The 27,327-nt window shown below is 42.4% G+C and overlaps 5 protein-coding genes across 20 annotated transcripts in view; 3 read left to right on the top strand and 2 right to left on the bottom strand.

The window, feature by feature from the left end:
• LOC135484021 (rap guanine nucleotide exchange factor 6-like) overlaps positions 1–7,457 on the top strand; it is a 73,133-nt gene extending 65,676 nt beyond the window's left edge. For 11 of the 15 annotated variants that reach the window (XM_064765174.1, XM_064765089.1, XM_064765069.1 and 8 more), the window contains 3 exons: positions 2,477–2,563; positions 4,381–4,608; positions 4,998–7,457. In XM_064765174.1, coding sequence (XP_064621244.1) covers positions 2,477–2,563; positions 4,381–4,608; positions 4,998–5,026 — 344 coding nt within the window. In that variant the 3' untranslated portion in view covers positions 5,027–7,457. Of the gene's footprint in view, positions 1–386; positions 415–2,476; positions 2,564–4,380; positions 4,609–4,997 lie in introns of those variants that run through there. The other 4 variants (XR_010446417.1, XM_064765100.1, XM_064765140.1 and 1 more) reach the window with 4 other exon arrangements.
• A 2,205-nt stretch (positions 7,458–9,662) lies between these two features.
• On the bottom strand, positions 9,663–10,940 carry LOC135497626 (uncharacterized). The gene has a single exon (XM_064787442.1). The coding sequence runs from the start codon at positions 10,933–10,935 to the stop codon at positions 9,751–9,753; it is 1,185 nt and encodes a 394-aa protein (XP_064643512.1). The 5' UTR covers positions 10,936–10,940; the 3' UTR covers positions 9,663–9,750.
• A 1,826-nt stretch (positions 10,941–12,766) lies between these two features.
• On the bottom strand, positions 12,767–15,594 carry LOC135497614 (mpv17-like protein). 2 transcript variants are annotated; one of them, XM_064787420.1, is made up of 5 exons: positions 15,400–15,594; positions 14,408–14,772; positions 14,050–14,120; positions 13,569–13,712; positions 12,767–13,208 (listed from the first exon to the last, which is right to left on the bottom strand). In XM_064787420.1, exons 2-5 carry the CDS (start codon positions 14,712–14,714, stop codon positions 13,149–13,151), a joined length of 582 nt encoding a protein of 193 aa, XP_064643490.1. In that variant the 5' UTR covers positions 14,715–14,772; positions 15,400–15,594; the 3' UTR covers positions 12,767–13,148. The 2 variants fall into 2 exon arrangements, with proteins under 2 accessions (XP_064643490.1, XP_064643498.1); XM_064787428.1 differs by lacking the exon at positions 15,400–15,594 and adding an exon at positions 15,070–15,298.
• Positions 15,595–16,719: 1,125 nt separating this feature from the next.
• On the top strand, positions 16,720–20,990 carry LOC135484005 (uncharacterized). Its single transcript, XM_064765053.1, has 4 exons — positions 16,720–16,785; positions 17,225–17,432; positions 17,553–18,544; positions 18,935–20,990. The coding sequence occupies exons 1-4, from the start codon at positions 16,738–16,740 to the stop codon at positions 19,235–19,237; spliced, it is 1,551 nt and encodes a 516-aa protein (XP_064621123.1). The 5' UTR covers positions 16,720–16,737; the 3' UTR covers positions 19,238–20,990.
• A 587-nt stretch (positions 20,991–21,577) lies between these two features.
• LOC135496741 (BMP-binding endothelial regulator protein-like) lies at positions 21,578–26,809 on the top strand. The gene is made up of 12 exons (XM_064786221.1): positions 21,578–21,653; positions 21,975–22,069; positions 22,367–22,469; positions 22,670–22,752; positions 22,947–23,138; positions 23,317–23,416; positions 23,726–23,835; positions 24,272–24,421; positions 24,697–24,801; positions 25,006–25,745; positions 25,972–26,108; positions 26,421–26,809. The coding sequence occupies exons 1-12, from the start codon at positions 21,578–21,580 to the stop codon at positions 26,807–26,809; spliced, it is 2,280 nt and encodes a 759-aa protein (XP_064642291.1).
• The last annotated feature ends 518 nt before the right edge of the window (positions 26,810–27,327 follow it).

The following is a 27,327-nucleotide window of genomic DNA, read 5'->3' as shown; positions in this document are numbered from 1 at the left end:
CCCACAAACTGTGCAGTTTCTTCGGCACTTGCAGGCTTGAGAATTGGTTGTGTTTGTTCTGCTGTCCTTCAGCGTGAGGAAAAAACATGTCGGTTCGAGAATTTGCTGTTACAATACGCTTTGTTCTGCCATCTTGCCTTTTTTCAATGCCGGTGGAGAGCAGAGAAAACACAGAAAGTTGGCAAGTGGTCAAGTGCCCGAGGTGTTCCACAGTTTGTGAGATATGTAATTGTCCATGGGTGATCGTAGCATTGCCTGTGTGGCTATACGTGGACACACAAATCTCATCATACTGAGTTCGCTGCTGGAATTTCAAACTGTTATTAACCACAGCCTTGAGTTTCCAACGATTGTCAATTAGAACTAATTGCTTTTTCTGGTTTTAGAGATTTCATTTGAAGCATTGACCCCTCGGTATGATTTTGTGTTAACACTCTAACCAATTGAGTATGCCCCTTGCATGGAGTTTGACATCATATGATGAATGCAGTGAGGCAAGGCAATGGAGGAAATGAAGATACTTTGAGATTAAAACCTTGTTGGACTTTCGTATTAGACAGAATCAAAGGTACCATTGATGGTTATACCTCATGTCGGATGATCAGGCACTGCCGGTTTTCGGACTCCTTGACTATCACTCTTGATTCCGTTGCCTTGACGCAGCTGAGTGATTCACCTGCAGTCACTTGAACTATTATCACATGGCAGCTTGATATTGGAAAGTATGTGACTTTTCCCTCCGTTGCCTTGTCTTCCCCATGAGATTTGAATGTCTTTTGTTGCATCTTTTGATCATTGTGATTAGCCATGATTTTGGTCATCAACGCCAGTATTATTTGTCTTCTTTGTAAATCCACACTGCAAAGTCATCAAATGAGCAACGTGAAAGAACAACTTGCACATAAAGAACAACTTAGGATAAGCCTCGCACCTGCAATTATTGTAAAACTGGAAGTGTTTGTGTGATCTTTATTTTCACGTATTTCATCATGAAAATATCAGGCTGTGGAAAAAGAAATCTCATTGAAATTACTGTCACAGGGTTGCCAAAGTGCTGAATTGAGACACGCGTCAGTCACAATTTTACAAAACTGCAAAACAAAAAGCGACAACTACTTCCCGGGTTACAGTATGTTGCAGTATTACCATGTTATCATCATCTCAGTCAAATGATAATCTCCCTCACTGGTCTGCAATTTCAGAACTTGAATTCATCTTTTGATCTTAGATAAAGGTTAAACTTCACACCTCATAACCATCACAATACATCAGTTTTCCCATCCTTGTTCCCATCCTTGCTACATACTGCTTGCTGCCATGCTTTAGGATATGAATTATCAGAATGGAACCAGTATTACAAATAAATTGCCAATTGTCCCTCCAGTGAACAAAAACACCTCAATCAGTTAAAAACAAATTTCAATTCTCGACAATTTTTTATGCATCCCATCTCAAGTTTGCGCATTTTGCGTGCCACAGTCGTGGTTTGGCAGCGATGGGGGTTATTAGAACCGTACTGGGCACACAGATGCGATTTTTGGCCTCCAGTTGAAACGGGACATTGAATCTGTAATAAAGGAGCAGACAATTGGCTGTACAAGTATTGGTATCATATCCATGTTTACAGTATCAGGACTACCACTTGCCCATAATCCAAGTGCTTCCTCCACCATGCAGCCTGTATGTGTATCCTCATGCCCTCATGGGCCATTTTGCTTATGTTCCCTGTATCATGCTTCTCCTTTGTTTCTGTGTGCAGTCGAATCTTTTTGCTCCTTTTTGCCATCTGGTTTAAACATTTCTGCTTTAACTGTCGTTTTTTTATTTTTTTCAACTCGTGGGTCATTTTTTTCCAAATGGTTTAAGTTGGTGTTATCACAGGGTTGGTGTGTTATGAAAGTTTAATTTTCAGATTTTTCAATTGATTTTAAATGATTTTAAAAGCATGTGGCATGTTTATGTGTTTCTATGGAAACGTACAGTTCCAAACGAGAAAGAGCACAACCTGTTCTATGTGAGCCATGTGTCTCAGTTCTTTCAGCACTACTACATAAGCACACCTACCAGAGTTGTAGCTCCTTGCACCACCACTGCTCTCTTACCTATGGAGTGAGTCTCCTATTGGCAGAAAGAGGAACCAATCTAGCACCACCCTCTTCATGTTTGTGTAGAGTTTGATTGAATCAAGGCATGTGTGTGCATTCCCGGACTGTCCTTGGGGAAAGTACAAAATGACATATCTTAGTTGCCTTTTCTGCCACTGGTGGTGCTTATGTATCATGCTGAACTGTGCACAAATCTAACAATTTTTTATCTGGGTAACTTATGGAACTTCAATCTGAGTAACATTGAACATCAAATTTTCATTGATTTGAGAAGAATTATTTGATCATTTTTTAATGTTAACGCAAAAATGGTGTAAACTTGAGATGGCGTAGCGGCTAGCTTATCGGTAATCATGGGTTTTATGTTGCAGTGGTGCACCCATATCCAATTCAGCCATGTCCGAATAGGCCTCCCTTACCATCGTACGATATTGCTGTTCAAAACGCATCTGCCAGAGGTGAGCCGGCCTGCAGTTAGCTACAGTAATGTGCTCTGGAAAGAACTTGGGAATTCATAGCAAATTTTTGAAGACATTTTTTTGGCGAGTTTGCCCCTCAGATCGTTTTGTTAGCTAAGAGCTCAATCTGAAACAAACACACTCTGTTTTAGAATTCAGTCTTTATAAATGTGAAGTATTTACTGAACTGAACTACTATAAAAAGAGTTTCGGTGAACAAAAAGTTGTTGGTTGGAGAGTTAAAATATGAACTATTGGCAACTATGGTGCATGTTTTAGCCTTTATTTAGGAAAAGGATCACTTTCTTTCAAACACCTGATTGCACTTTAGCACCGTATCACATCTCTATAGTTATGCACCTTTTGGACAGGAAAACACCATTGGACCTTTTCTGTCAAGTGTTGCATTTAGAGAGGTTAAAAGCTTTTGAAGACAATCATCCCAGAGCGATGACCTCAAGTTTGATATAAAAATAATCATGTTGTGTATTAAATACTAAATCTTGGACAACTAATTGACTAATATTGACTAACACCATTGATTTTCATCCAAATGATGGTTTTAGATTTGATTTAATTTGATTGGGTGATTATAAAGAATCTAGTTATAAAGTAGTTTTGAACCTTTTCAGATATTTTTACGCATTCATTTCAAAGTTCTTTCCAGAGCTCGTTGCTGTGTGCCTTATCTGTCAAATAACAAAATCTGTGTTGAATTGTAAATAACCTATTCGTTGCATCATCACTGTGGATACTCTTGGCCAAGCATTGACCAGAGCCTGGTCTTGTCCCTTATTTATTTGCTGTTGTTTGTTTCCAATGCTATTTGCTTTGCGCTTTTGTAGATTTTGAGTTTTGCTTCGTTAAGTTTTGTATGAGCACACCCTAGTCAACTTTGTATCAGAAACACCATAGTTGTGACATTGAACCATCAAATTGGTGGTTTGAAATGAGATAATTGATAGGTAGTTTTGATAGACTCATGCTGCTGCCTGATATTAGTATATAGCTTACTTACTTGGTTTAACCATCAAAAGCGGGACGTACCTTTGCCATTATTTTTCTGTCCCGGTCAGCTTCCATCAATTCTTCACAAAGACCATCAGAAAAGCACCAAGAGAAACTGCATGAATAGTTAATGTTCACCCACCAACCCCCGAATACTCCGTGCCTGTTGAACCTTACATGAGTTGACCACGATCTCCCCTCCCTCGAAGGTGACTGAAAGCAACTGCTATCTGGCAAAAAGAGCCCTGGTCTTCCAAACCTACAGTCATCAACAACCAATTCATTACTCAAAGCGTTGCCTGTTGAGTTCAACAATTTTTTCTCACTTTCTGTTTGACCTTAGTTTGTATTTTCTGTTTCCTTGTTTTTCATTCACATTTTGTAAATAATTGACAAATTGACCAACGAAAATGTCTTTGAATTGTTCGGTCTATGTGCCATTTAACTAGATGTGGCTGTAAATAGCTTTGACCACTTGTAGTCCCAGATGTTCTGTTTGTAAATATGTGCTAATAGGGGGAAAAAGAGATAGAATGTTGATGTTAGTTGTCACCAACGTCCTGTGGTTGACTCTCCCATCCTTCTTCTTGGCTCTTGTTGCTGGTCAAATGGTTAGAAATCCACCCCAAAAAGCACCAGAACTCCTTCTAGAAGTCACTTAGCTTTGAGAATTTGTTGTACTTGTTATTAGCGAGTTTTAGTAAAGCAAAAAATCTCTCGCGTATGATGATGATTTATTTGCTGCAACTTGCTATTGTCAAGATTAGCCTATGTACATTTGAGTAACAGTTTTCATTCTGGTCTTTCAGCATACAGCCATTACATCACACAGCAATACACACAGATGAGACCTCCCGTCATAAGAAGGCCACCTGTCCCCCCTGATTACTACTCCGCAACTCAGCAGCACTTTCATCGAAGGAAGCACATCGCAGACCATGGCAGAGCTCATTCTCATGAAGGGGTGTTGGGCGGGTACTATCATTATGAATCGTCAGATTCAGAGGAGCAAGTGACAATCTGCTGTGATGAGGAGGGTAAGTGACACCTAGTGACCCGATATAGAACTACTGTCTCGGGATGTTGGTTTCAGTACCAGGCAATTGCCTGGGTGTCAGAGATTGTTCTAAAGCAAACTGAAACACGATCTAGCTACTTGGTCAACCAGACATGCTAACATTCCTTAACATCTTCAAATCAAGCGACTCTCGTACACTGAGTAAGATTCAGACATGAGCCAGAGAGGTTCAATGTACACTGGTGTGTGGACATGCTGTGACACTTGTATTAATCCAGTCACCACAGCTGATAACAGAACCTAACCTTAACTTCGTCATAACTGTTGGACCGGTTGAGACATAGTTTAGCCCTCCTACCATACAGCCTCGTTAATTCTGTATCCTGTCATTATTTTCCCCACTTGCAGGTGAGCGTGAACAAGTGTCTGCCGTATGACTAGAGCCTAAATCATAAGCCATCATTTCCCATTCCATGGTCTCGTACCAGTCAGCTATGCACGTGGCAGGCCCGGCCTTGTCTTCAGCTGGACAATGGTGTTCTTCGACATCTTCTCCATGGGGCAGTTGAGTCTTCATCAGATGCACACGTCTCCAGCTAATGCATCTCTCATTGGAGATATGATTTAAGTCTGAGGTCATGCTCATTGGAGATATGATTCAAGTCTGAGGTCATGCTCATTGGAGATATGATTCAAGTCTGAGGTCATGCTCATTGGAGATATGATTCAAGTCTGAGGTCATGCTGAGCTGTTTACTATTCATTAGGAGGTGTAGTATCATTCAATGTCAATGGAACATTTTCAAGTCGATAATTGGAGACTGTGACTTTTATAAAGTTATATTATTCTATGGATGTGCTATACCTTTCTACATGTAGTTTCAATTGAGGTTGTTCTCATTCTGAGAACTAGCAAATTTCAATTGCATCAGTGGTCATTGAAGTAATACTGTCTTATCAAAATATCTAACATATGCATACATTGTAAATTCCTCTCAAAATGTTGTAATATTTCGGAAGCTTCCAAAATAGACCTTTCACTATGCAGACAAGTTGATTTTAGTGCAATAATTTCCCAATTTTGTGACTATAAAAATCAAAAATGTTTGCCTAAAGTTTTGCTTGAAATTCGCCCGAGTTTCTGATGTTATTTTGTGACATCCTGTATGTATGGCTTGTGATAAAACTCTCGGCTTAAAGGGTGTCCATAGGCAGGAGTCTGGTGGGCCACAGCAAGTTACATAACATTGCAGATAGGTGTCTGCACCATTCATGCTTGTACAGAACAGTTGCCTAGTGTTACAGATTAGTCTGGATGCTATAAGTTGGACCTCTCACCTCCTGCCTCACCCCGAAATGAGAGGACTTGTTTTCCTCAGTAGATGACCAGGATAGATAAGAGATAAGGATCATGATGTTTTGTTTCTCTGTAAGCTGAAAAGGGAATGGTTGCTTATGATTCCTCGAAAGTGAAAGTGGCGAATAGCGCCACATATTAAAGAGACGATGACTGTGATATTGAATATGAATTATAATGTATTCCAAGAAATCTTTGCACAAATTTGAAAGTACTGAAAGCTCCGAAAGTTCAAGTTGTTGTTGTGGTTAGAAGGCCAGTCATGATAGTCACGAAAATGAATGCAGCAAAGATGTTTTGGTTTACAGTTGGGGATTATTTCAAAGGGGGCAGCACCTGATTTGTAGACGTTGTGCTGCCATGTAGAAAGTTCATTCAGGAAAGTGTCTTTGAGAGGACCTTATAAGGCCTGCGATATCATTTTATGGATGCAAGTCTTAACTTAATGCAAGAAGGATTTTAAGAGTGATAAATTCATAGCACTTTCTTACTCCAAACTTATTCCCTAACTTTTTAGAAGGCACTGTACAATTCAGCCCATGTAAACCCTTTCCCACATAAGGTGAGGTTCTAAAGTGGGGATGGATGTGGACAGGTGTGTACGTCCGCATTTGTTGTGCAGTTTTGATTTCTGCCTGGAGTGCCACCAAGATAGTGGTGATAACGGTTCTAAACCAATTTGTCGGTGTCTTTGAAAGGGTTGATATGGGCACCTCTTCAGAAATCTTTCAATGTCGTGTACATAAGGCATAACCACGCATTCATGTAGCTTATTTCGAGGTATTCAGCGGAATCGTGTTCATGTGTTAGATCTAGAGTTGGTCTGCCATTTTTTATTAGCGACAATGGTGTCTGAAGAGCTGGCAGCATAGGGAGTAGGGATGACCCCAGTTTTCATCTAGAGGTTGAGTCATTACAATGTTGGTTATTGTAAGTTGTCTTAATAATTTTCCATCTTTGGGATCATTCATTTGTATCATTCTAACTGGATTGGTTCCAAGTATCTCCAACGGCTAATCAAATGTGAGATATTTTCTTAGTATTATGGGATGTCTGCTTCTCGGCAGGGCATTTGTGATTGGTTGAGTGCCAATTGCCTTCCTGCAGTGACTTGTTGAATTATTGTCTCTTGACCAATCAGAGACGAGACATGACATCAAGTGCCATTATGTTTGACAGAACAAAATCACTGCATTATGAATATCATGTGATGTCAAATGAAAAGACTTATCGACTCTTTATTATTGAAGATTGTGCTACACATGCAAAATTGGTGAATTACCAAATTTTCTTTAATGAACTTTTTTTCCCAGTTTAGGAATTTCTGTTTATGGTGCTTCATTATGTATAAAAGTTCATGTAATCCTTCATAATGTAAATCAGGCTTGCTAAACAGGTCTGATTGTATGTATATGTATTGTCTATTTCCTTGTATAGTTTGTTCTAATATTAGATGTACATATTGTATATGGAATTATGTAAAATAAATAGCAAGTTTTATACTGTGAGTAACATCATTTTTAGTGTCTTTTTATATGCAGTTGTCTCACAGATTACACTCCACTGTCTTCCCAACACAATGAGAGATGAGACAGGCAGAGCACTCGAACTGATCTGTCGTCAGGATGGAGTGTTCCCCCAATATACCATCCCCCAGAGCTGGCACTGAAGCTTGTCTTCAGGATGGATTGTTCTCCCAGTTCACCATCACCCAGAGCAAGCACTGATCTCTCTTCAAGACGGGTTGTTCCCCCAATAAACCATCAGCCCGAGCTAGCACTGATCTGTGTTCAAGATGGATTGTTCCCCCAGTTCACCATCACCCCGTGCTAGCACTGATCTCTCTTCAAGATAGGTTTTTCCCCCAATAAACCATCACCCCGTGCTAGCACTGATCTCTCTTCAAGATAGGTTTTTCCCCCAATAAACCATCAGCCCGAGCTAGCACTGATCTGTGTTCAAGATGGATTGTTCCCCCAGTTCACCATCACCCCGTGCTAGCACTGATCTCTCTTCAAGATAGGTTTTTCCCCCAATAAACCATCAGCCCGAGCTAGCACTGATCTGTCTTCAGGATGGATTGTTCCCCCAGTTCACCATCGTCCAGAGCTAGCACTGATCTGTCTTCAGGATGGATTGTTCCCCCAGTTCACCATCACCCAGAGCAAGCACTGATCTGTCCTCTAATGGGTTGCCCCCATGGATAAGATAAGAGTATAGTCGCGATAAAGCGCTTGAATTTAATCTCCGAATTACGGAATGTCATCTATGTCGTCCTCACCATACAATAGGGAAGGACACCTTTCCCATGGGGGAATTCAGTACTGCTACACCGGGACCAACCTGTAAACAACCAGTTATCAGAAGGACAACATAATTTACATGCGTCTCCATGTCTTCTCCACAGTGTTTATCACGGGATTTATTGCAGCTACGTTCGCATTTCCCGTGTATTGTTTTGTCTACCCCTACTATACTGTGATAATCATGCACTTGGGGTAATCCAATACAATTCATTATAATTCGAGAAAGGTTTTGTGCGCTATGAGCTACTGCTGTAAGCATTATTAAGTTTATTAAAGGGATCATTAATACTTTTGTATTGGTAGATTAGGTTGTTGTTCCAATGTATTACTGCCTCGGATCTGAACAGGACCACTGGACAATGTTGTGGGTAACAGCATAAGGCCTGTGTGTCGCGCAGGAGGCCAGAATAATGCAAGACTCTGAGAATGGCATATGTCTCAACCCCAAACGCGGGGTTTAGGGGCAACAGGACAAAACTACCCCTGTGGGAGCTCAAGGAACGCCTATCGGTCTTCAGAAGCATCAGCATGTCGGAGCTGACACCAATCCAGGAAGGGAAGGTTGTGAAACACATCGAGACATCTCAATCACTCACATTCGACAAGACGAAAAGCACGAGGACGAATATCAAACTGATGCGACTCGCTTTGGACTGGAATACAGCGACAGTTGACGGACGGAAAGGGCCAAAATCGGAACCAATGAATGATTATGTCAAAAACCAAAAACGGCATCAGACGATTCAATCACTGCGGAGTTCATTAAGTGGGTTCAGTTCTGTGCCTCCCCTTCCCGAGATATCGGACAGCCCGTTGTCACATCAGAGCAGGAAGGAGAAGCTGTCCTCGACTGATTTAAAGACGAGCAAAGACTCCTTTTTCTTCGATGGGAAGTCATTTGGAGAAGAGCAGGATATAGCAAAGCTCCACGCGTTACGCTCGACAGAGCGACAAAACGCGCTTCTGCCGATATTTAAATATCGTTTCACGGATCCGGTGTTTCACCGTCATGTTGTGCTTGACTCTACGAAACAGATCAAAGAGAAAGACACCTGTTTATCGAAGGAGCCTGCGCCGGTAAAGGTGTGGCGGCCTGAACTCCAGTGTGTTCTTGTCAGCAACAAGAAGGCACTTCACAATAGGTACTATGAGCCTGGGTTTTGAGAAGCACCAACGATATTCTATATGACAGGCTGCTCTGGGGGCGAAATCGCTATGGTTTCGTCTGAGGAAAGATTAGCCAGGATCGGCATGCTTATGCGGACAATATATATGTAGGTTCATGTTCGAAATAAATGTTAAAACAATTCATGGTATCATTCTTTATTCAATCAAGGCACTAAGTATTACACGTATACATAATCACAGCAATTGATCTCCAATCCCCTTTTCTAATAGGTTGAACACTCGCATGCCTTCAGAGATAGGCATTCATTACTGTAAAGTCTCCCCTGAGCCGTCAGTTTCAAGTCTGCCGCCACGGCGACGGAGGGGAGGGGTTACGGTTTCATGCCATCGGATGACTTCCGGTATCGCGCATTCACAGTTGCCAGGAGGCCGTATCGCTTTGACAAATCCTTCACACTTTTAGTTTTGATATCTCGCACAACCTGTTGACTAAGTCTCCTGAAAGAAGCTTTACCTTCCCCGCTCACTTTGTGTGTATTCAAGAGTGCGCCATCAGATGACGACTTTGTGAGTTTATTTAACATTGGGAACATACAGTCCCTATCAATCTTCAACCTTCGATACAGGGATGGTTCGGGGGTCTTAACCTTTGAAGGATCGTACGGGGCTTCATCGTCACCATCATAAGCGCCGTCATCATCATGCGGCGTGACATCAACATCACGTGGTGTGTCGTCACAGTCACGTGGTGTCTCATCATCAACCACTTCATCAACCACTTCATTCTGACTGGCCTTGACCTCGCCCTCATCAGATACATCATCCATTTCTCCATCGTCAACGATCCCATCTTCTCCATTACCTTTAACACTTTCATCAATGGTTTCATCGTATCGCTTCGGCAGCCTTTCCTGATCCTCAAAGTGCGCAGGAATGTCTGAAAGTGATCCTGTCAGCCTCCGAAAGCGCTCCGAAGTTCCAGGCAAACTCCTCTCAAGAAATCCCGTCCCGCAATACGTATTGAACCGTTTGAGTTTCAATTCATCCACCTTCACCACAGGCGGAAGCTTTGTAATGAACGTCTTTTCCCGATGTGTTACAATCTCTGTCTTCTCGGGCGTGATCTCCATGATAGGGAGCAAGAACTCGTTCAGATCGGGTGGTTTGGCCTCATTGATATCGTCCGACTCGGTGATAGGGTAACGGGGCTTGCGGTACATGATCAACATGCTCCCAGGCCGATCTTCAGACTTCACATTCCGGATGGTCGGAAACTTCATACTCTGAAGTCTCACCGTGTCCTCCCTTTTCCATTTCTCCTCCTTCCGTTTCTGTCTATGCAGGAACGTGTTCTTCGTCTGATATGCTAAACCTTCGTACTTCTTCTGCCGGTTGTTCAGGGTCCTTAGGACCATCCCCAGCTGTCTGTCCTGGCTGACGTTCTCGTGAAGAATGGTGTGGGTAACTCTAGTCTTGGGCAGGGCATGCTTGACGCTGAGGTGCTCCTGGGTGCGTAGGCTAGACCCGGACGATCCCTCGCTGTGTAGGCTGACCATATGGTCTCCCATCTTGGTTTTTGCGGTTGTACGTGGCCTACCGGCAACAATGATCAATCTAAAAAAACCAAAAAACATGCATTCATTATCTTATATATTTCTTACTCTGACATCTTGTTATGTTTCTATGTGTAAGAGTAGGTTTGTTGTATGAATACATGTATGATATGTCAGTGTCAGATAATGACCTAGGCTATGCACGTACCTTCATGAACATGTATCTACGTTTACATGTATGATAAAGTTCATGATTTCTGTGGAAAATAAGGATGAAGGCCGACTGAGTCGCGCCATAACCCTTTTCTAACTTGGCTAACGTCGATGAGACGTTATGTTACGATTAATCTTAGGCTATACATGTATGATTAGTTAATGAATTGACAACAATGTCAGCGTCACTGACGCTTCTCGGAGTCATCAAGACCAATGGTGAACTACTAACCTTTCTCTTCATATTCCGGCCATGAAAACAGAAAGAATTCCGTTGACGTTAAAACAATCGTTTCCTGCAAACATTCTCGGGCTTATAAGCCTTGGGATTTCGACCCGTAACCCATGTTGTAACTATGGAATAGAGTTAGGGGATATTGATCTCGTACTAGCGGGGGCACACGTTAAATTGGATTATTGGTCAGTAAGAGGAACTTAAAAAATCTTTATCCATTAAAGCTGATTCCGTTTATATAAAACGGGACTTTGCGAAATCAGGCATTTCTTTCGATCAGTGTTGCCAAAATGAAGTCTCGCTCAACTTCTACAAAACATGGAGTATTTTGAAAGAGAATGTGCTTAATGAATAAAATAGTTTTTTGCGGCTTTCTGCAAGAGTGAAACTTTGGAAATGCCGTACTGGCATGTAGGACTGGGACAGGTCATGCAGTTAGGACCCCTATCTATGGGCCATCGAGATCTCTAATCGCAATGTTAAACCAATCCCTTTCAGAAAACTCATTCAGTAGCACAAATATTTTCTTTAATTGTGATTAAACGAAGATTTGAGAGTTGGCAAAGATTCCTGAGGGCCAACCAACGACATACACATAGCCCGGTGTAACAGTTTTACAGTGTTCATGTCCCAGAACAGTGTCCCGGAGTAGACTGTTAAATATGCGCTTTTGTTTTCTCTGAAGTATTGAAAGTCATGGGTCTCACTAGAACATGTAGTTCCATGGCGCCTATAGTTCCCTTAAAAAACCCAGCTCTTCAATTCAACACGGATATTCTACAGTGCAGTGTTTTACCAAATATACGCATAAATGTATAAACTCTTGGGGCCAAATTCATAAAGGGCGTTTAAGGGTTAGACGAGTGTAACTTCTCCCTGATCAGTTTCAGGGCCTATTCATATTCGGTGAAGATTTACATGAAGGACCTGAATCTGTCTATTCAGTAGTTAAACACTGTTTTAAGCTAAACGCCCTTTATGAATTTGGCCCATAAACTTTCAAGTCAAGTAGGCCTACGATCAGAACGTTAGCTCTGCCTAACCATTCATGTCATTAATTGATCAATTTGTTTCATTATTGCCTGGGAAAGTACTGGTGGGTAGTAGCCGAATGATAATTGCTGTCCTATATGGAAAAACAAGTACACTGCGTGTATAAAATGCAGAAATTGTACACGAGTATAATCAAGTGAATGCTTTTCGTCTGAAAAGGGCAATTTAGACGGACCATCGGTACAGCTTGTATATCCAAGTATAATTGGTCAAAAGCATTGGTTTAGAACTTCCCATATCTACAACTGCTATCTTTATGATAGCTTCCAACTACGTCTGCTTGACTTCCACTCCTACTCTTACTGTAAACACAATAAGAACACTCTCAGCAAATAGTTTACCACCAGGCTTCGATTTATTCAGAATATGAACATTCTAACAATAATCACTATTTCAACTTCATACAACTACATGAAGGGAAACTACAGGTATGAAGGATAGTTTCAGTACAATCAAAACGTACATGATGTACCTTTAACGTGCTCTGAATCTGTGACGACAGTGACTAGGCCTACATATAGATTTATCGAGGCAGTGGCACTCCAGGACAGTTCGGCAGTCGAGTCATTGGTACCTTCGAAGAGGTACTCCCGATCCTGTCTTCTTCTCCTAATCATGCTTCCCGGCGTCCAATCTGGGACAAGTGGTACCCGTGACGTGTTTAAGAAGACGTATAGACAGACAGCACCATTACAAATAGTTCCTTATTCTCATGTCAGTCTTCCTTTATCGACTGTGTTTCCTGCCCGGTTTCCATCTCGCTACCAGATGCTTTCTGCAATGAAAACATGTAAGCTTATGTGACCGACAGTGAAAGAGAATTCCTTCTTCCCCGACACTTACGAACCGATCGCCTGTTGATGGTTGCTTGTCATCGCCTCGCAACCAGCTGTGTCAAGTCTTCTCCGAGGTGATGGCATCCTCGAATACCAGAGTCAGTCGTATTCGTCCTTCTCGCACACTCATTAATACAGAGTGTTGCACTGGAATTCAGGATGAAGTAATGGGGGTTTGCCAGCAAATTTCCCTCACTAAAGGGACACTTGTCACTGACGTAAACCTTAGGCTGAATACATTGTACTTGTGGCACTGATAAGTGGTGTAAGGAAAGGATCTTGCCAACACTGTTCCTTACCTCTGACTTAGAAGGCAGAGCCTTGATGTAGCATACAACACTACTCCATACGAACGCAGCACCACTGACATAGACAGCCCTGAACGCTGGCGGGATGAGGAAGAAGTTGACGAGCTGGGCAATCGGCCAGAATACGCAACCAGTCTGTAAAGGAACAGTGTCGAAGTCAACTTCAGTAAATGGGTCCGCAAACGTGGGCCTATCGTTTCTCCATAGAGAAAACTCGAGGACTGTACAGCATTTCTGCACAAATCTATCACCGTCGTCATCGTCATCGTCATCAGTATCTTCATCAGTATCTTCACCATCATTATCATCATTGACGGCATTGATGACCTGCTGCCCCGATCCGGCCAACCTGAAAGCCTAGGCTATGCTGTGAAGTCTCGTGAAACTACACACGGTCACCAACGTATATTTCATCTTATCGTGAGATACTTTTACCAACATGTAAGACGTTTTCGTCTAAACTTGTACCTACCCCAAATGTCTTTAAACCCTTCTCCTTCAATTCGGCAAATATGTCTTCTTTACCCTCAAGTATACTGGTACCTGAATTATGATTTCAAAAACGAAAAAATTAAGATTAGTAGAAGAGATCGACTATGGACCGCCCCATCGTTTGTTCTCGTGTACCGGGCGACAGGACGAGATCGGTCCACTGCTCGTCCGTGGAATAACTGCACGAATCGAGTCATTGCCGCGAGCGATATATGTTCCTTGCCCCGCGTTTGATAATGTTCAGCGAGTCCTGATCAGTCACACTCACCTTGATGATCATTGGGAAGAAGGAGGAGGAGGAGAGGGAGAAACTGCCAGTAACACTGCTTGGTACTCACCAACAAAAAACATAAACAGGCAAGGAGGTGAGCCACCAAACTGATCCACGAATAGCTTAGGGAGTACAGTTCGAACAGCCTTCCCTGGAAAGAACCCATCCAGCCATTTATACCAGTAATAATAAAATGGTCCAAAGCCGCAAAATGCTATGGTCATGATCCGGCCTGTGCCAGGCCAGTTGTACTTCTCTGTCCCCAACAGAGTCTGCTGGTTAACATCGCCTGCTCCGTATATGGAGGTGGTGATGACCATGTTGCTGATGAGCGGGTAGGTCCGGAAGAGTTGGCGCATCTTGGAGAAGACCATGATGTCTGTGTTGGTCTGTACCGATGGCGCAGAAAGGCAAGTCGAGTCGGTTTAGCCACTGAAAAAGGGAATTCTGTAAATTTTCGCCTTCGATGCTAATGATGAGTCAAAAAAATACCACAAGGCTTTATTCCTGTTGATACAAATTCACATAGGATTTGTAAAATAGAGCTCAGGCACCTGATTCAGGAGTCTAGCCTCCACAGACAAAGCACAGGACATTGAGTTACACTCAGAAGTAATGTGTTTTGACTATGCGCATAGGCATACGGATGCGTACATGTTATACAGGTAGGCCTATATCTCCCACTATAGTCATATCGCCATTTATTCGTAATAAAGTAGAACAGCTTACCTAGCTATGTATAGGCCCCCTATCACCTCGACTAGTGACAGAAGGCTTCACAAATGTTACAATACGAACCGATGTGAGTCGTTAGATTTTTCAAAATATTATCACGGCTGACAATTACAGCTTTCCAACATCTGTCAGCGTTTCCCATATTTCAGTGTTTTTCGTTCTGTTTCCCCTATTCACGTTTCACGCATCGACAGCAGACGACGAAAAACTACAGACCTCGGTGTTATCAACGAAGTAAACCATCACTTCATGTGCAGAGTCCAAACTTCTAGGTCTATGTAGACTGTAAATAACCATACGGGTATGGTGACTTGATATCCCTACCTCTCTCGCAACTAAGCTCCTTCAGCAGACGACAGTTCCGAACTTGCAGACGACCACCTCTCCGAGCAAGCTTTCAATCATTTCCTCCTCAAGCAGACGATATAATGCATACTCCACGCAGTGATAGCGCGGTCCTACTGTATTATTGAATATTATCGCTGCTTTGGAGAATGGATATAATGGCTGCGTGATTGCGGGAAACACAAACTGTGTTGCGATGTTCGCCACAACATAAAGTAATCAACGATCGCATGCATGGGTATAAGTTTGATTTGGCCTCGTAAGGTAAATGCCACTTAATGTCAAAAGGTCAAGTGCCCTAGCATGTTGCAGGCCTATATAAATCATTGTATGACAGTAGTTACCATACATATCACTGATTAAATGGCGATTGATCGATCTGCATTTACATGTAGATTGAATTTTCTGTTTATACAGGTAACGAGGGGTCCAATATTTCAGCTCTTGATTTAACCCGGTGGTGCAGTTGGATACGGAGCTTTGACTCGATGGATTGGGATACCCTCTTGACTTTCCCCCTGATTCCTGTCGACTGATCACGATTCTTGGTCGTCATAGCGGTGTGGTCGCCGACCGGGGTTCCACTGTACATGTAATAGCATTCCGCGAAGTTACTATTTATAGCTCACAAGGTCATTTGAATAAGATATTGATGACGTTTTAGTCACGTGACAGTCGCATTTGAGCTTATTTCAAAGTCAATTATCTTTGACCCTGCATTGTTTTTAGCATGAATGATACCATAGAGTCAGAGAGAGAAATATTTAGAACAATTATATAGTATTTCCAACACTCGGATATGTGCCAGATTGAATCTAACTGCCCTAGTTAGAAAGCCTGAATCCATTACGAAACCGCATGTTTGTCCGACATTGCCTGTAATGCAGCGATGGGGAAATAGAGGGCAGCAGCTGCAGTGACGTCATTATCGCAGAATGCTATTACAACACTTAAATACACCACTTAACTTTGCTAGATACAATGAATATGCACCACATGAATTACGACGTAGTTTCTACGTCTTCGCACCAGTCTGAAGCACCAGTTCGACCAATATAAAGCACATTATGTACCACATACAAACAAAACATTCTGTTTTGTTTCGGTCAGCTCAGTTTTGATAAAGACAACACTCCACCACCACAACAAAGCGTTAAATCAATTCAAACTGCAAGGCTTATTTGGGTTAATGATAGCTAATCATAGTTAAAAGAATTAGTAATCAGTATCCCAGAAAAATCTCTCGTGTTGGTTACGTTAGAATAACATTGAGACATATTATACACCTTGTCACCGTGATACCGTGATACCGTGGTCATGTATGTGCAAGGACTAGTTCTTCTCTGTGTGTTCCAACTTCTGACGGTGAGTTGCTTGCTTCATGTTGATTTGTTTGAGGCAACGTGAATATCGTCAAGCCGTTGATTTGTTCCTGCTGTTCCGATGTATCGCTGCACCACTATCTCAAATATTGGAACAACCACGTAATATATCAAAAAGGAATAAAGTCAATCGATATAAAGGTATCACTGTAGAATATCTATTGCTCACTTTTCTTGACATATATACTATTTACGTTTAATCCTCTTTGGCGCTCGCTCTGTTTCTGATGTGACAGAATTCATCTCCAGCTGAAAGTTTAAGCCCTTTTCATTCGCCAATTAAAAAAGATTCGCACCCCCGACCGACCGACCTCTGGCTTATCCTTTTAGCATGTTACTCCACACCTCGTAAATCATCTTGCACAATTCGTCATGATGATCTGCTCTTCTAGCTTCACTGTTCATTCTACATTGTTCTTCAGCAAAACAGCTATGGAAGCTGCGTCGGTCGAATCGAGTACCCCAGACTCGACAACTTCCGGTTCAAGCAAACCGCTACGGACGGAGGTGTTCAGATTCTGGCGGAAACGGAAATGACGACAAAAGATCCAGTGACCTTGACCTGGATCATTCGAGAGTACTACGACATCTGGCCGAATACTGCGCTGTATTACTTTGTTCCGGATGAAGGTAAAGAACAATTTATAAACCACTGCTTAAATTCAGAGCTTGATGATCACTGACTCGTTTACATAACACCAGTCGACGCGTTCCTCGATTATAAAGCCACTCTGCTTTCTTCCTTAACAGGTGATGATAACTTTGAAGTCACTGCTCTCAAGGAAAACAACTCGACCAAGTTTCGAATCAAGGGCGGTCCTATATTGGATCCCAAGAAGAAGGTCTACGCCCGAATCAGCATTGAACATCGATGCACAACCGTTGTGTTGACGTTGAACATCCACACCCTCCAGCTTGTCCATGACGGCACAATAAAATTGCCTATCCTTTTGGAGGTGCCGAAACCACTGTATATCGTCGGCCCAGGTGAGGAGTTGACCTTGACATTGAAGATAGAGAACCAACTAGACGACGCTACGGCACATTATGGATTTTCTCGTCATCTTCACCGCGCCGGGGACAGCCTTGTCCTCCAGCAACGCTTCAATAACATAACTCGATACAATTTCGGTGCACCCAACTTGAACTACACTAAATACATTCAGAACTCCGGTAGCTTCTCTAACTTAACCGTTTATATCAAGTTTCGGCCATGGCTGAGGACTGATGCCGGTGTGTATTCCGTGTCTCAGCAGACGGCGTACTGGTTGCCTGGTGGCCCCTACCGATACCACACCATGGCGCTGTTGCAGATATTCGTTGACCTCCGAAGCCGGCGTAAGATCCCACCAGCCTTTGTAGTCTACAACGAACTCGCTTGGATCTTCAACCGGACGCAGACGTTCGATCAAGACGGAACATCCATCATACCGCTTCCAAAGTGGGCGCTATGGCGGCCATCTGTGACGTGCTTCGCACATTCCCAGCGCGCACCCCGGCTGAGAGCCTACAAGAAGAACGGCTCCAAACGTATCCCACTCGGAAAAAGTTCGCTGGTTTTTGGTCTAAAAACTGTGACAGGGGAAGCGTTTAGTGTAAAGCAAGGAAGCAAGAACAACTATACGTGTAACAGCATCGGCGATAACCAGGCATCAGTCGACTTCCAGATTCGCTGGTACGAACCGGTTAAAATGGTGCGGCGCTCACCGGAAGCGAGGACGATATCTGTCAGACGCCAAAGGGTAAGCAGACAGTGGATCGTAGCTTATACTTCAGTCCAGAAAAATATGAACCTGATTCTGAAACCATAGGCTCCATTCGCGACGGATCCCAACATTCCATAGGAGATCAAGAGCCGACTGCGACCTTGATAATTACAGATGAACTCGGCTGGAGCTGTCATTTCAGCACATCATACATGTAGCTCCGCCCTTTCGGAGTTTTGTGCGTGACAACTGATACCTCCAATTTATTATCGAAAGTCTGAACCGCGTCACCAATACATGTTCACCTAAACTTTTAAACCATGCAAGGTGTAGATTTGCGACGTAGCACATATTTTCCTGCACTTACGTATGTTCAATTATATTAAACGGTCTGGCATAACCTCAATGTTTCATGTTCTCTTCCAGTCTATCCGCCTCCGATGTGGCGGGACAGGCTCGCCGCGACCTTTCGCCAAGTTCTACCTCTTTGACTCCATCTTCGGATTCATTCCCAACAGAAAGGACTTCACCACCATCTACAGAGCCAACGAGATAGAGACCTCTACCAACTTCAGGGTCTCCTCCCGTTATAACAGGAAGAGGAAGCAGGTATCAGGGAAACTGACCATCAACAACTCGGACGCTCTGAAACCCTTTAAGATTTTGTTGTGTCTTGTCGGCAATGAATACTCCTTCGATTATTACAGATATTTCATTGTGCAATATTGAGACCAGGCATGACTGTCGTATCGTTAGATCAAAGAAGATATAAGCTAAGTGATATCCATAACAGTTGTATATTCGAACAGTTGTGCCATGTGGCAAGCTTTATGCATAAAGTGCTTGACAATTTCTAAAAGTTTGGACCTTTATAGGATACACGATGTAATCTAATGCTTCGCTGATCTTTATCAGTCACCTAATCGTATATGCGGCATCTTTAATCGTTCGCCTTACCTATGCCATACCGAATGGGGTACGGGGTTGCTGAGTTATAATAGTTTGGCCATTCCCCAAGCTTGCACCAAGCTACTTAAGCGATGTTTCATCGCTGATCTTCTTCAGATATGTGGCCTCTTTAATCAATTCCCAGCGATGTAGTTGATCCCAGTTTACACAATGATCAGTCTACACTTGGAGGAATTATATCATTCCTCCAAGGTCTACACAACGGCAATGTTAAATATCTAGTATGTAATTTCGCAATTGGAGATTTTAAATTCAATTACAAATTGAGAATATTTAACGAACTGCGTAGGCCTTTTAAATGCCATGCGCGTGAATCCAGACATTTCTTGAGTGATAGACTGAACTGACAGATCAAAATGTAACGGATTTGAAGTATGACATCCCGACCCGCTAACGCCATGTTTGCACGGAACTTAATATCGAGGTGATAGACCATGGTACTGCCTAGCTCTTCGCCAGCTTAACGGTTCTTGGCTATAAGAATATAATAGGCCTACAGTGACATCCGAACCCGCTAGACTCTAAGTGACGCCATAGGTGATAGACCATGGGAATTATGATAAAGGTGGATCTTTTTGACAGGTGACACAAAAATTGTACCCATTTGATTTTGAATGACTCCCTACATGTAACTTCTTTTACTGTATGACGTAGGCCTTTTTTCTGAGTAGACCTAATCTGGTTCTGACCCTGTTGGGCCACGCTTACTTTTAACGTTCGCGTTCTTAAAACAAAAGGCTTTGAAGAATTCCGAATTGGTTTGTTTGGATAGTAGGCCCTAATAGATCGAAAAAGCAAGCAAAATTGGGATTAATATTTTGTAAACTGTGTGAATTCGGCAAATCGTGGAGGTAGGCGTCTGAATTAGTTTTTGTAGTTAAAAAATAAATCGAGATTAGTGGAAGAAAGGACATGGTTATTACAAAGAAAACATAGTCACCAGGACTTCATTGTTTCATACTTTATGTCTCAAAAGTAAATAAAGCTAGATTAGAGTAAATCGGATACCTATTATTCCAAAGAAAACGCTGCCATTAATAATAATAATAAAATATAAATTAGTATATATTCAGACTATCTAAAATATTACGTACGGCCACTCGTTTGTCGCAAATGCTTTGCATCCAAATGCTTCCCGGGCGTTGCATCTGCATGAAGACACTGATATGAAATTAATGTACATGAGGAGTTTTGGAGAAGCCAAAGACAAGTCAACTCATAGGCATTCTGCTGTCACCGGTGATACCAACCTATATGTTTGTAGGGTTTAAATGAAACCAGTTTTTTTTCTCTTGCGTGTTGACACTTTGCGAACAGCTTCTCAATATACCTTCGATATGCCGATGTTTACCACTGCCAATCCTGAAAATCCTGGTAAAACAGGCCTACAAGCCCGGTGAAGAATCGAATCAGTATGGTTTTAGCAATTGGCAATACTTTTCATACTTCATATATAGTGTATAAATATATGTAGGTCATGAATGACAAAGAAATACTACTCAGAAATAAAAGCCATGAGAGTTCATATCTTGCTTTCATAATCGTCTCAGTGACCAATTTGTTTTGATAGTAAGAGAAAGAAAAAGTGATCGAAAATCACCTCTTTTCGTCGGAATCACCTCGGTTGAGGTTAAAGACTTGAGCGAAACTCAGACCCTTTTTGCAAAATTACCTCAAATCTTCTCGAAAGAGTAGCTCGAAATAGGGCGGGTGATTTTCATTCACTACCCGTACCTCACCAGGCTTGTTGACAAAACAACAGCATCACGGAGTTAATTAGCGTTAATTAGCTAATTACAATCAAGGACTGATTGTCTCTCATTAATATTTCTCATCTCGGCCATTGTTCCGTTGATGGGCGGGGATTGCTTCTACTCAAGCTGGTGAGTTAAGATGTTAATTGTGCTCACGTTGCGCCCACGCCGTGAGTGGTCGGCGCCGTTTGAGGACAGGGGCGGGCCAATGGGACCCAAACTGAGGGCCTCATGTCTGGAGTGGGGGTATATAAGCTTTTTTCGGGCAAGTCTGGGCAGAAACCAAATTGCTCTTTTCGAGTTGACATCACTTTGAGATTGTGCTAGGAACTATTAATTCATTACGATGTCTTCTATTCGGATGTTATTTTTGACAATTCTACTTGTGCTCGTTTTGGATTATTCTGAAGGCTTTGTGAAAGGTAAGATTACTTGTCATTTTTGTACCAATTTTATTCCGAATTTTAATTTTTAATTTCACAGATTCCATTTTATATGTATATATTGTCCCGATATATTTGACGAAAATCATGATCTTTCTGCTCCCATTGCTTCATGGTTCGTTTACGAAAAAGCTTTTTATGCATTGCCGTGTCCCATTGCATACTGAAATAAGTCAGCTTCATTACGGTATAAATTGGAACGTTGTTGGTTTGAAATAATTTGTCGGAAAATTCCCACTAAATGCACAAGTTCACTTGAGACTTCTAAACCTCTCTCATATATATTCCTTCCTGTTCCAGGTGTGACGGTTAAATGCGAGAATGAAGGTGAATACATGGATTCGGCCATCTTTGGGCCTCTTCGCGCAGACTCGTGCATTCGATGCAAGTGCAAGGTTAGCATGTTCCCTCTTTTCGCTTATTTTCGCATATCCGACGAACGTCGGCCATCCCTGCGCGTCATTTGCAAGCTCGGGCTAACATTAGTCTACAGTCCCGGTCTACAGTGCGAGTCATATGTCCTTTAAAAAATAATGTTAAATTGATAAATATGTTATTTAACAAGTGCCACGTGCCATGTTCCTTGTGTACGTCATCTTAAAAAGTGAAGTATAATGTCATATGAATATCTATCTCATCGCCTTCAGATCTATTGCATGTTCTTACACCGTGCATTCTGTTTTCACCTTCAGAACAAGCGAGTCGTGTGTTCCAACCCCAAATGTCCGACCATGGAAGGGTGTCACGTGGTGATGTCTGAACGGACAGCGGATACATGCTGTGACGTATGTAAAGGTAAGCAAAATGTTCCAGACTGTCTCAGAATAATTGAATTTCAGTTGAAATGTCACAACGACGAGCTCGGTGTTCTCAATTCTTAAGGGTCAGCAAAGTTAATGACCCCACTGTTAATTAATCTACTGAAAGAAAAAAACCATCATTTCAATTTTCAATTATTTCAATTACTTGAGCTGCATGGTACCGATATTTTTCAGGATGTACTTATAAAGGCGTCGAATACAAGCACAATGAGACGTGGACAGACCCTAAAGATTCCTGCACCAACTTGGAATGTAAAGTAAGTACTCATTCCGCCCTGCTCATTTGTGATATAAAAGCGACGTACTCGATTTAAGCAACGTACTCGATAAATCTTAGGACCTCCCTGTTCAGACTGCTTTTCGAACTTGTCACCCTATTCTTATTCGAATTCCACAAGACGGCGCTTGACAACCTTTGTTCATCAATTACATCTTCATTTGCTTATTTCAGGCTGGTGTTGTTACTAAATCAACCATGCAGTGTAAGACCTGCCCGAATCCCGTGAAGGTCCCTGGTATGTGCTGTCCCGTCTGTCCCACTGCCAACACCATCAAAGGCGACTGCTTCATCGATGGCAAGCTCGTACGAGACGGAGAATCGGCCAGCCTTACTGAAGATACCTGTGCTACGTGTACTTGTGTGGTGAGTTTGATATTTCATGTAATTTTGTCAGTGCTAGGTGTAGAAACGAAATAATGTCGCTTTTGAATAAGCTGTCTTCGTATCAACATGATACTTAGTAGTACTCAATCAGCACCATTGGCAATTCCTTCCTTACATGTAAAAACTTTGTTAATAATCTTGTGTTTGCATATTTCAGAGTGGCAAACTGTCCTGCTCAAAACCAGCTTGTCCCATTTTGAACTGCCCGCACTCCATGATAGTGAACGACCCATTCAACTGTTGTCCATACTGCGAAGGTAAACTTTGAAAATCCCATCTTTTCTACCTCTTCTATGCGGTACTGCATCAAAAGGACTTGTGTCCCATGAGGTTTCAGACCGCAGACCAGCTTGCAAAAGTTTGGAACAGTTTTGCCCAATCGTCTACGCATTAAGCTAATTACACCAATGAGATCATAATGGTGTTTGGTACACACAACAACTGCTAACAAGAGGATAATTGAACATTTGAACACGGAGTTCTATAAATTTTGTTTCTGAAGGTCTGTTGTAAAGTCTAATGAGTTTCGTACTGAGAGAGTGTCATGTAGTATCTTTTTTCTGCAGGTTCGGAGAAGGTGTTCTACCCCAAGAACGGCGCGTGTGTGTTCCGTGGTATCAGTTACGACAGCGGGAAGGATTTCATGCCTGACAAGTGTACACATTGCAAATGCAAGGTGAGCAAACTTCTATTTCTCGTCTCATTTCCACCATCATTAAGTTAAAGCTCAGATGTGTTTGGAATATTCATCTCCTTTGGTGTTTGGAGGAGAATAGCAACGCTGGTCATGAAGCGATCGGTACGAAAGCTAAGTTACGACCATACCGCCTTCAGTCGCCAAAATCAGATGTTTAAGTTTTCCTAATCACTCTGACGTTCCTATTGTTCTCCTTCTATTACCTTTTGTTCACGACGGATCTTGAATAATGTTGCATGGTGAACATGCACATGAATCGACATGGCCGTGGACATGTATCGAGGGATCGACGAAGATTCACTGAGTAGGAATGGTGACACTTGTATGCTCTTATCTTCAACCTCAAACTTCATTTTCGGCAACGAAATCGTCTCAATTCGAATTTGGTTACCACGAATTTGCTATTTTCTTCCAGGATGGCTCCTCTCTATGTGAGCGCAATGCCTGCCCGGTCTTGGACTGCGTGAAGGGTGATCAGATCCACGAGAAAGGAAGCTGCTGTCCCTCCTGTAAGAGAGATGCGAGGAAAGTCAATACCTGCTTGAAGGACGAGAGGGTAGTTGAGGTGAGTATATGTGGATGCAACGATTTGGTAGGCCTGACTATTGGTTGAGACGCATGGATTTGACATCTTGGCATCGCTACGTGGTCCGTACGCTGACGAGGTAGTGATGTTGTCAATGCAAGGCTCTTGGAGACAGGATTGACTTTGTCAAGAGACATTCTTCTGCTTTAAAACAGCAAAAATGTGTGATTCCTAATGAATGACCGACCATAAGTTGATCTGTATTTCTATCTTCAAGGGTATCATATAGGCTAATCCGTTCTTTTCCCTTCCAGCATGGCTTTACATGGCGCCAGTCCCCCTGCACCAACTGTACCTGTACCAGAGGGAAGGTCATATGTTACTCCCAGCAATGCAAACCCGTAGTCGAATGTCCCAACGTAAGTTATAGTTTATGTCACAATCTTACAACGGCAAAAGTCACAATCACGACAACAATGTCCCAATCACAATCCAATGGAGCTACCTCGTGACAGGTCGTTTCTGTCGAAGCATAGCTAGTATTACTCTTCACTGAGATGCTGACTATGAAGGCAATGTATGGAAATGTGAGTTGTTGCTAAATTTGCTACTTCGTATTTCAGAATCAAGTGTTGGTCCAGAAGATGGGTGAATGTTGTCAACGCTGTGCTGATGCTGAGGCCGTCTGTACCATCTCCCAAGCCGGCTCCAAGACCCTCGCCTACAAATCGTTCGACGACCACCATTTCAAATACGACGGAGTCTGCAAGTACCTCCTCACTAAAGATACGGAAGAGAATACGTTCGTAGTCCGACTCCAAAATGGTTACTTTACACCGGATGTGATTGGTGCTAAAAGGGTTCAAATCTACGTCAAGGTCAACTCAACGGCCATGCTGTCCGTTTCTATTGAGCGAGGACTCGTTGTCAAGGTCAACAAAACACGTGTGCAGCTGCCGTATGAGGTCAAGGACGTATTCCGTGTCACAAAGAACAATGAGACTGTGGACTTTATCATGATGTCTGGTTTGAAGATACGTTACGCTAATGATGGACACGTGCAAGTGATCGTCTCGAAGATCTGGGAGGACAGGTTGAGTGGTTTGTGCGGGAACTTTAACGGGCTTTCAGCAGACGACACGACGGGACGTGACGGCCATGTTTACGGGAAGGAAGCTGCCTTCGCCAGCACGTGGCGTATTGGTGGAAAGTGTTCGTGTGACCGATGGATGGCACCAAAGGACAATACAGTGTGTACCGGAAACGTCCAGGAGAGGCTCAAAGCGCACGCCCGGTGTATGGTTCTGAAGCAAGACGAGTTCAAGAAGTGCCGAAAGCTGGTCAAGGTCGATCCCTATTACAGGTAAGCATATGTTTTTTTTAATCTTTAAATGTTTCACTTCAGATTAAATCATACTCAACAGCCAACGAGTTTATATATCACGTTGCTGCCTTTCGTCGCACTCTCATTGTCTCTTCCAATGAGTTTTGACGACAAAAGTGTACTTTAAAGCCATGTCCATTTAGATCTTCATGAAGTCTAGTTATTCTTACCATTTACTCATTGTTTCTTCACTGTGTCATTCCAGAACTTGCCTTGATCGTGTCTGCCGATGTAAGCCCAGCAGCATCAACTGCGAATGTGACGTCATCGTTGCATACCAGAAAGCCTGTGAAACGGTTGGAGAGATCATCAAGCTGTCCAAAACATCGGCGTGTATAAAAGGTAAGCCATACACTTCAGGACAGCAGTGTTCTATTTCAGCGGAAGCAGTATATCAGAATCGAGTTGAGTTCGTTTTTTGGAACATTTACTAACATGAGCAACTGCTGTCAGAAGGATGGTAGAATGATAGTTGCTTCATATCAACAGCATGTTTGGCACTCTAGTTCCTCAAAAATAGCGCTGTGATTGGGTAATTTGGTACTAGGCTGGTGTCAGATATTGCAGAGATGGACGAAGCTCAGTCACGAAGATGCCTGTTTTCAGGAGATGACCTCAACCATAACTCATCATTTCTCTATTAATGTCTTCCAGGTACTCCAACAAAGTCCGCCAAGAGGGAAACATCTGAAGACAAAGAAAACAAGTCCACGCGCAACAAAAAGTCGGGGAAAACGAAATCGAGGAAACCGAAAAAAGCCAAGAAACCAAAGAAGGAAAAACGAGATAAGACATCGTTGAAGACGTCAAAGGCATCGAAAGTAGTACAAGAAATTCCTTCAGGTGATGACGACCATATTGTCGAGCTGCTCGAGATTAAACGGAAGTACCAACAGGCCCTGGAGAAGTCTGGGAAGGAGCACGTTATGACGGCGGAGGAGGTACGTTCGCTAGCCGGGGTCAAGGTCGTGAAGAAGCCAGATCCGGAAGAGAAAAAGAAGAAGTTCGACCGGGGAACGCTTGATCTGCTTTTCGGGAGATAATTCAGTGATTTTGTGAACTTGTTGCAAAAAGACACTAGCCTCGTTGAAACTTTATCAGAAATATCGGACACATTTTCTGAAAAAAATGACATTGTGCTGCTGTTGACAGTTTATTTCTGGTGCGACATTGCTCGTCATCATTGATACATTATGTGCAAATTGTATATGGGATAGAGATTTTTTAGAAAATTGTTAAGTTTGAAATAGTATAGCTGGAACAGGAATATTCAGGGTTGGTCATTATTTATTACGGAAAAAAATTCTGTCGAAAATCATCTGTTTTTCTGATCACAGAATTGAGTACCAAATAGTCCTGATCAAAATTAATGTTTAGTATACGCAAAAATGCTGTGTGATTATTTTGGTTTAACTTTAAGTAACACGATACCATTGCCGTTAAACCAATGTCGGATAAAACTTGAAAAGTGAATTCACCAGTTGATGTCAATTCGCGTTACGTATGTAATTTGTAAAAATGTAAATTTGTAGAAATTGTATACCGTGTGTATAGATCAATG

Source organism: Lineus longissimus, chromosome 1, assembly GCF_910592395.1.
Source record: "Lineus longissimus chromosome 1, tnLinLong1.2, whole genome shotgun sequence".
In the NCBI taxonomy this organism is placed as follows: Eukaryota; Metazoa; Nemertea; class Pilidiophora; order Heteronemertea; family Lineidae; genus Lineus; species Lineus longissimus.
The sequence above is the reverse complement of the archived record's forward strand: the minus strand, read 5'-3'. Positions and strand labels throughout refer to the sequence as shown.

Bases quoted from the DNA above. Each gene is read 5' to 3' on its own strand.
- LOC135496741 (XM_064786221.1), top strand. From the start codon at position 21,578: ATGTCTTCTATTCGGATGTTATTTTTGACAATTCTACTTGTGCTCGTT. The intron at 24,802-25,005 runs GTAAGTTATAGT...TTCGTATTTCAG, and splicing joins CCGTAGTCGAATGTCCCAAC to AATCAAGTGTTGGTCCAGAA. The intron at 26,109-26,420 runs GTAAGCCATACA...AATGTCTTCCAG, and splicing joins AACATCGGCGTGTATAAAAG to GTACTCCAACAAAGTCCGCC.
- LOC135497626 (XM_064787442.1), bottom strand. From the start codon at position 10,935: ATGGTCAGCCTACACAGCGAGGGATCGTCCGGGTCTAGCCTACGCACC.
- LOC135497614 (XM_064787420.1), bottom strand. From the start codon at position 14,714: ATGGTCTTCTCCAAGATGCGCCAACTCTTCCGGACCTACCCGCTCATC. The intron at 14,121-14,407 runs GTGAGTACCAAG...ATCATAATTCAG, and splicing joins CCTGTTTATGTTTTTTGTTG to GTACCAGTATACTTGAGGGT. The intron at 13,209-13,568 runs GTAAGGAACAGT...TTTTCATTGCAG, and splicing joins CTCTGCCTTCTAAGTCAGAG to AAAGCATCTGGTAGCGAGAT.
- LOC135484005 (XM_064765053.1), top strand. From the start codon at position 16,738: ATGTATGTGCAAGGACTAGTTCTTCTCTGTGTGTTCCAACTTCTGACG. The intron at 16,786-17,224 runs GTGAGTTGCTTG...ATTGTTCTTCAG, and splicing joins GTGTGTTCCAACTTCTGACG to CAAAACAGCTATGGAAGCTG. The intron at 17,433-17,552 runs GTAAAGAACAAT...CTTCCTTAACAG, and splicing joins TTACTTTGTTCCGGATGAAG to GTGATGATAACTTTGAAGTC.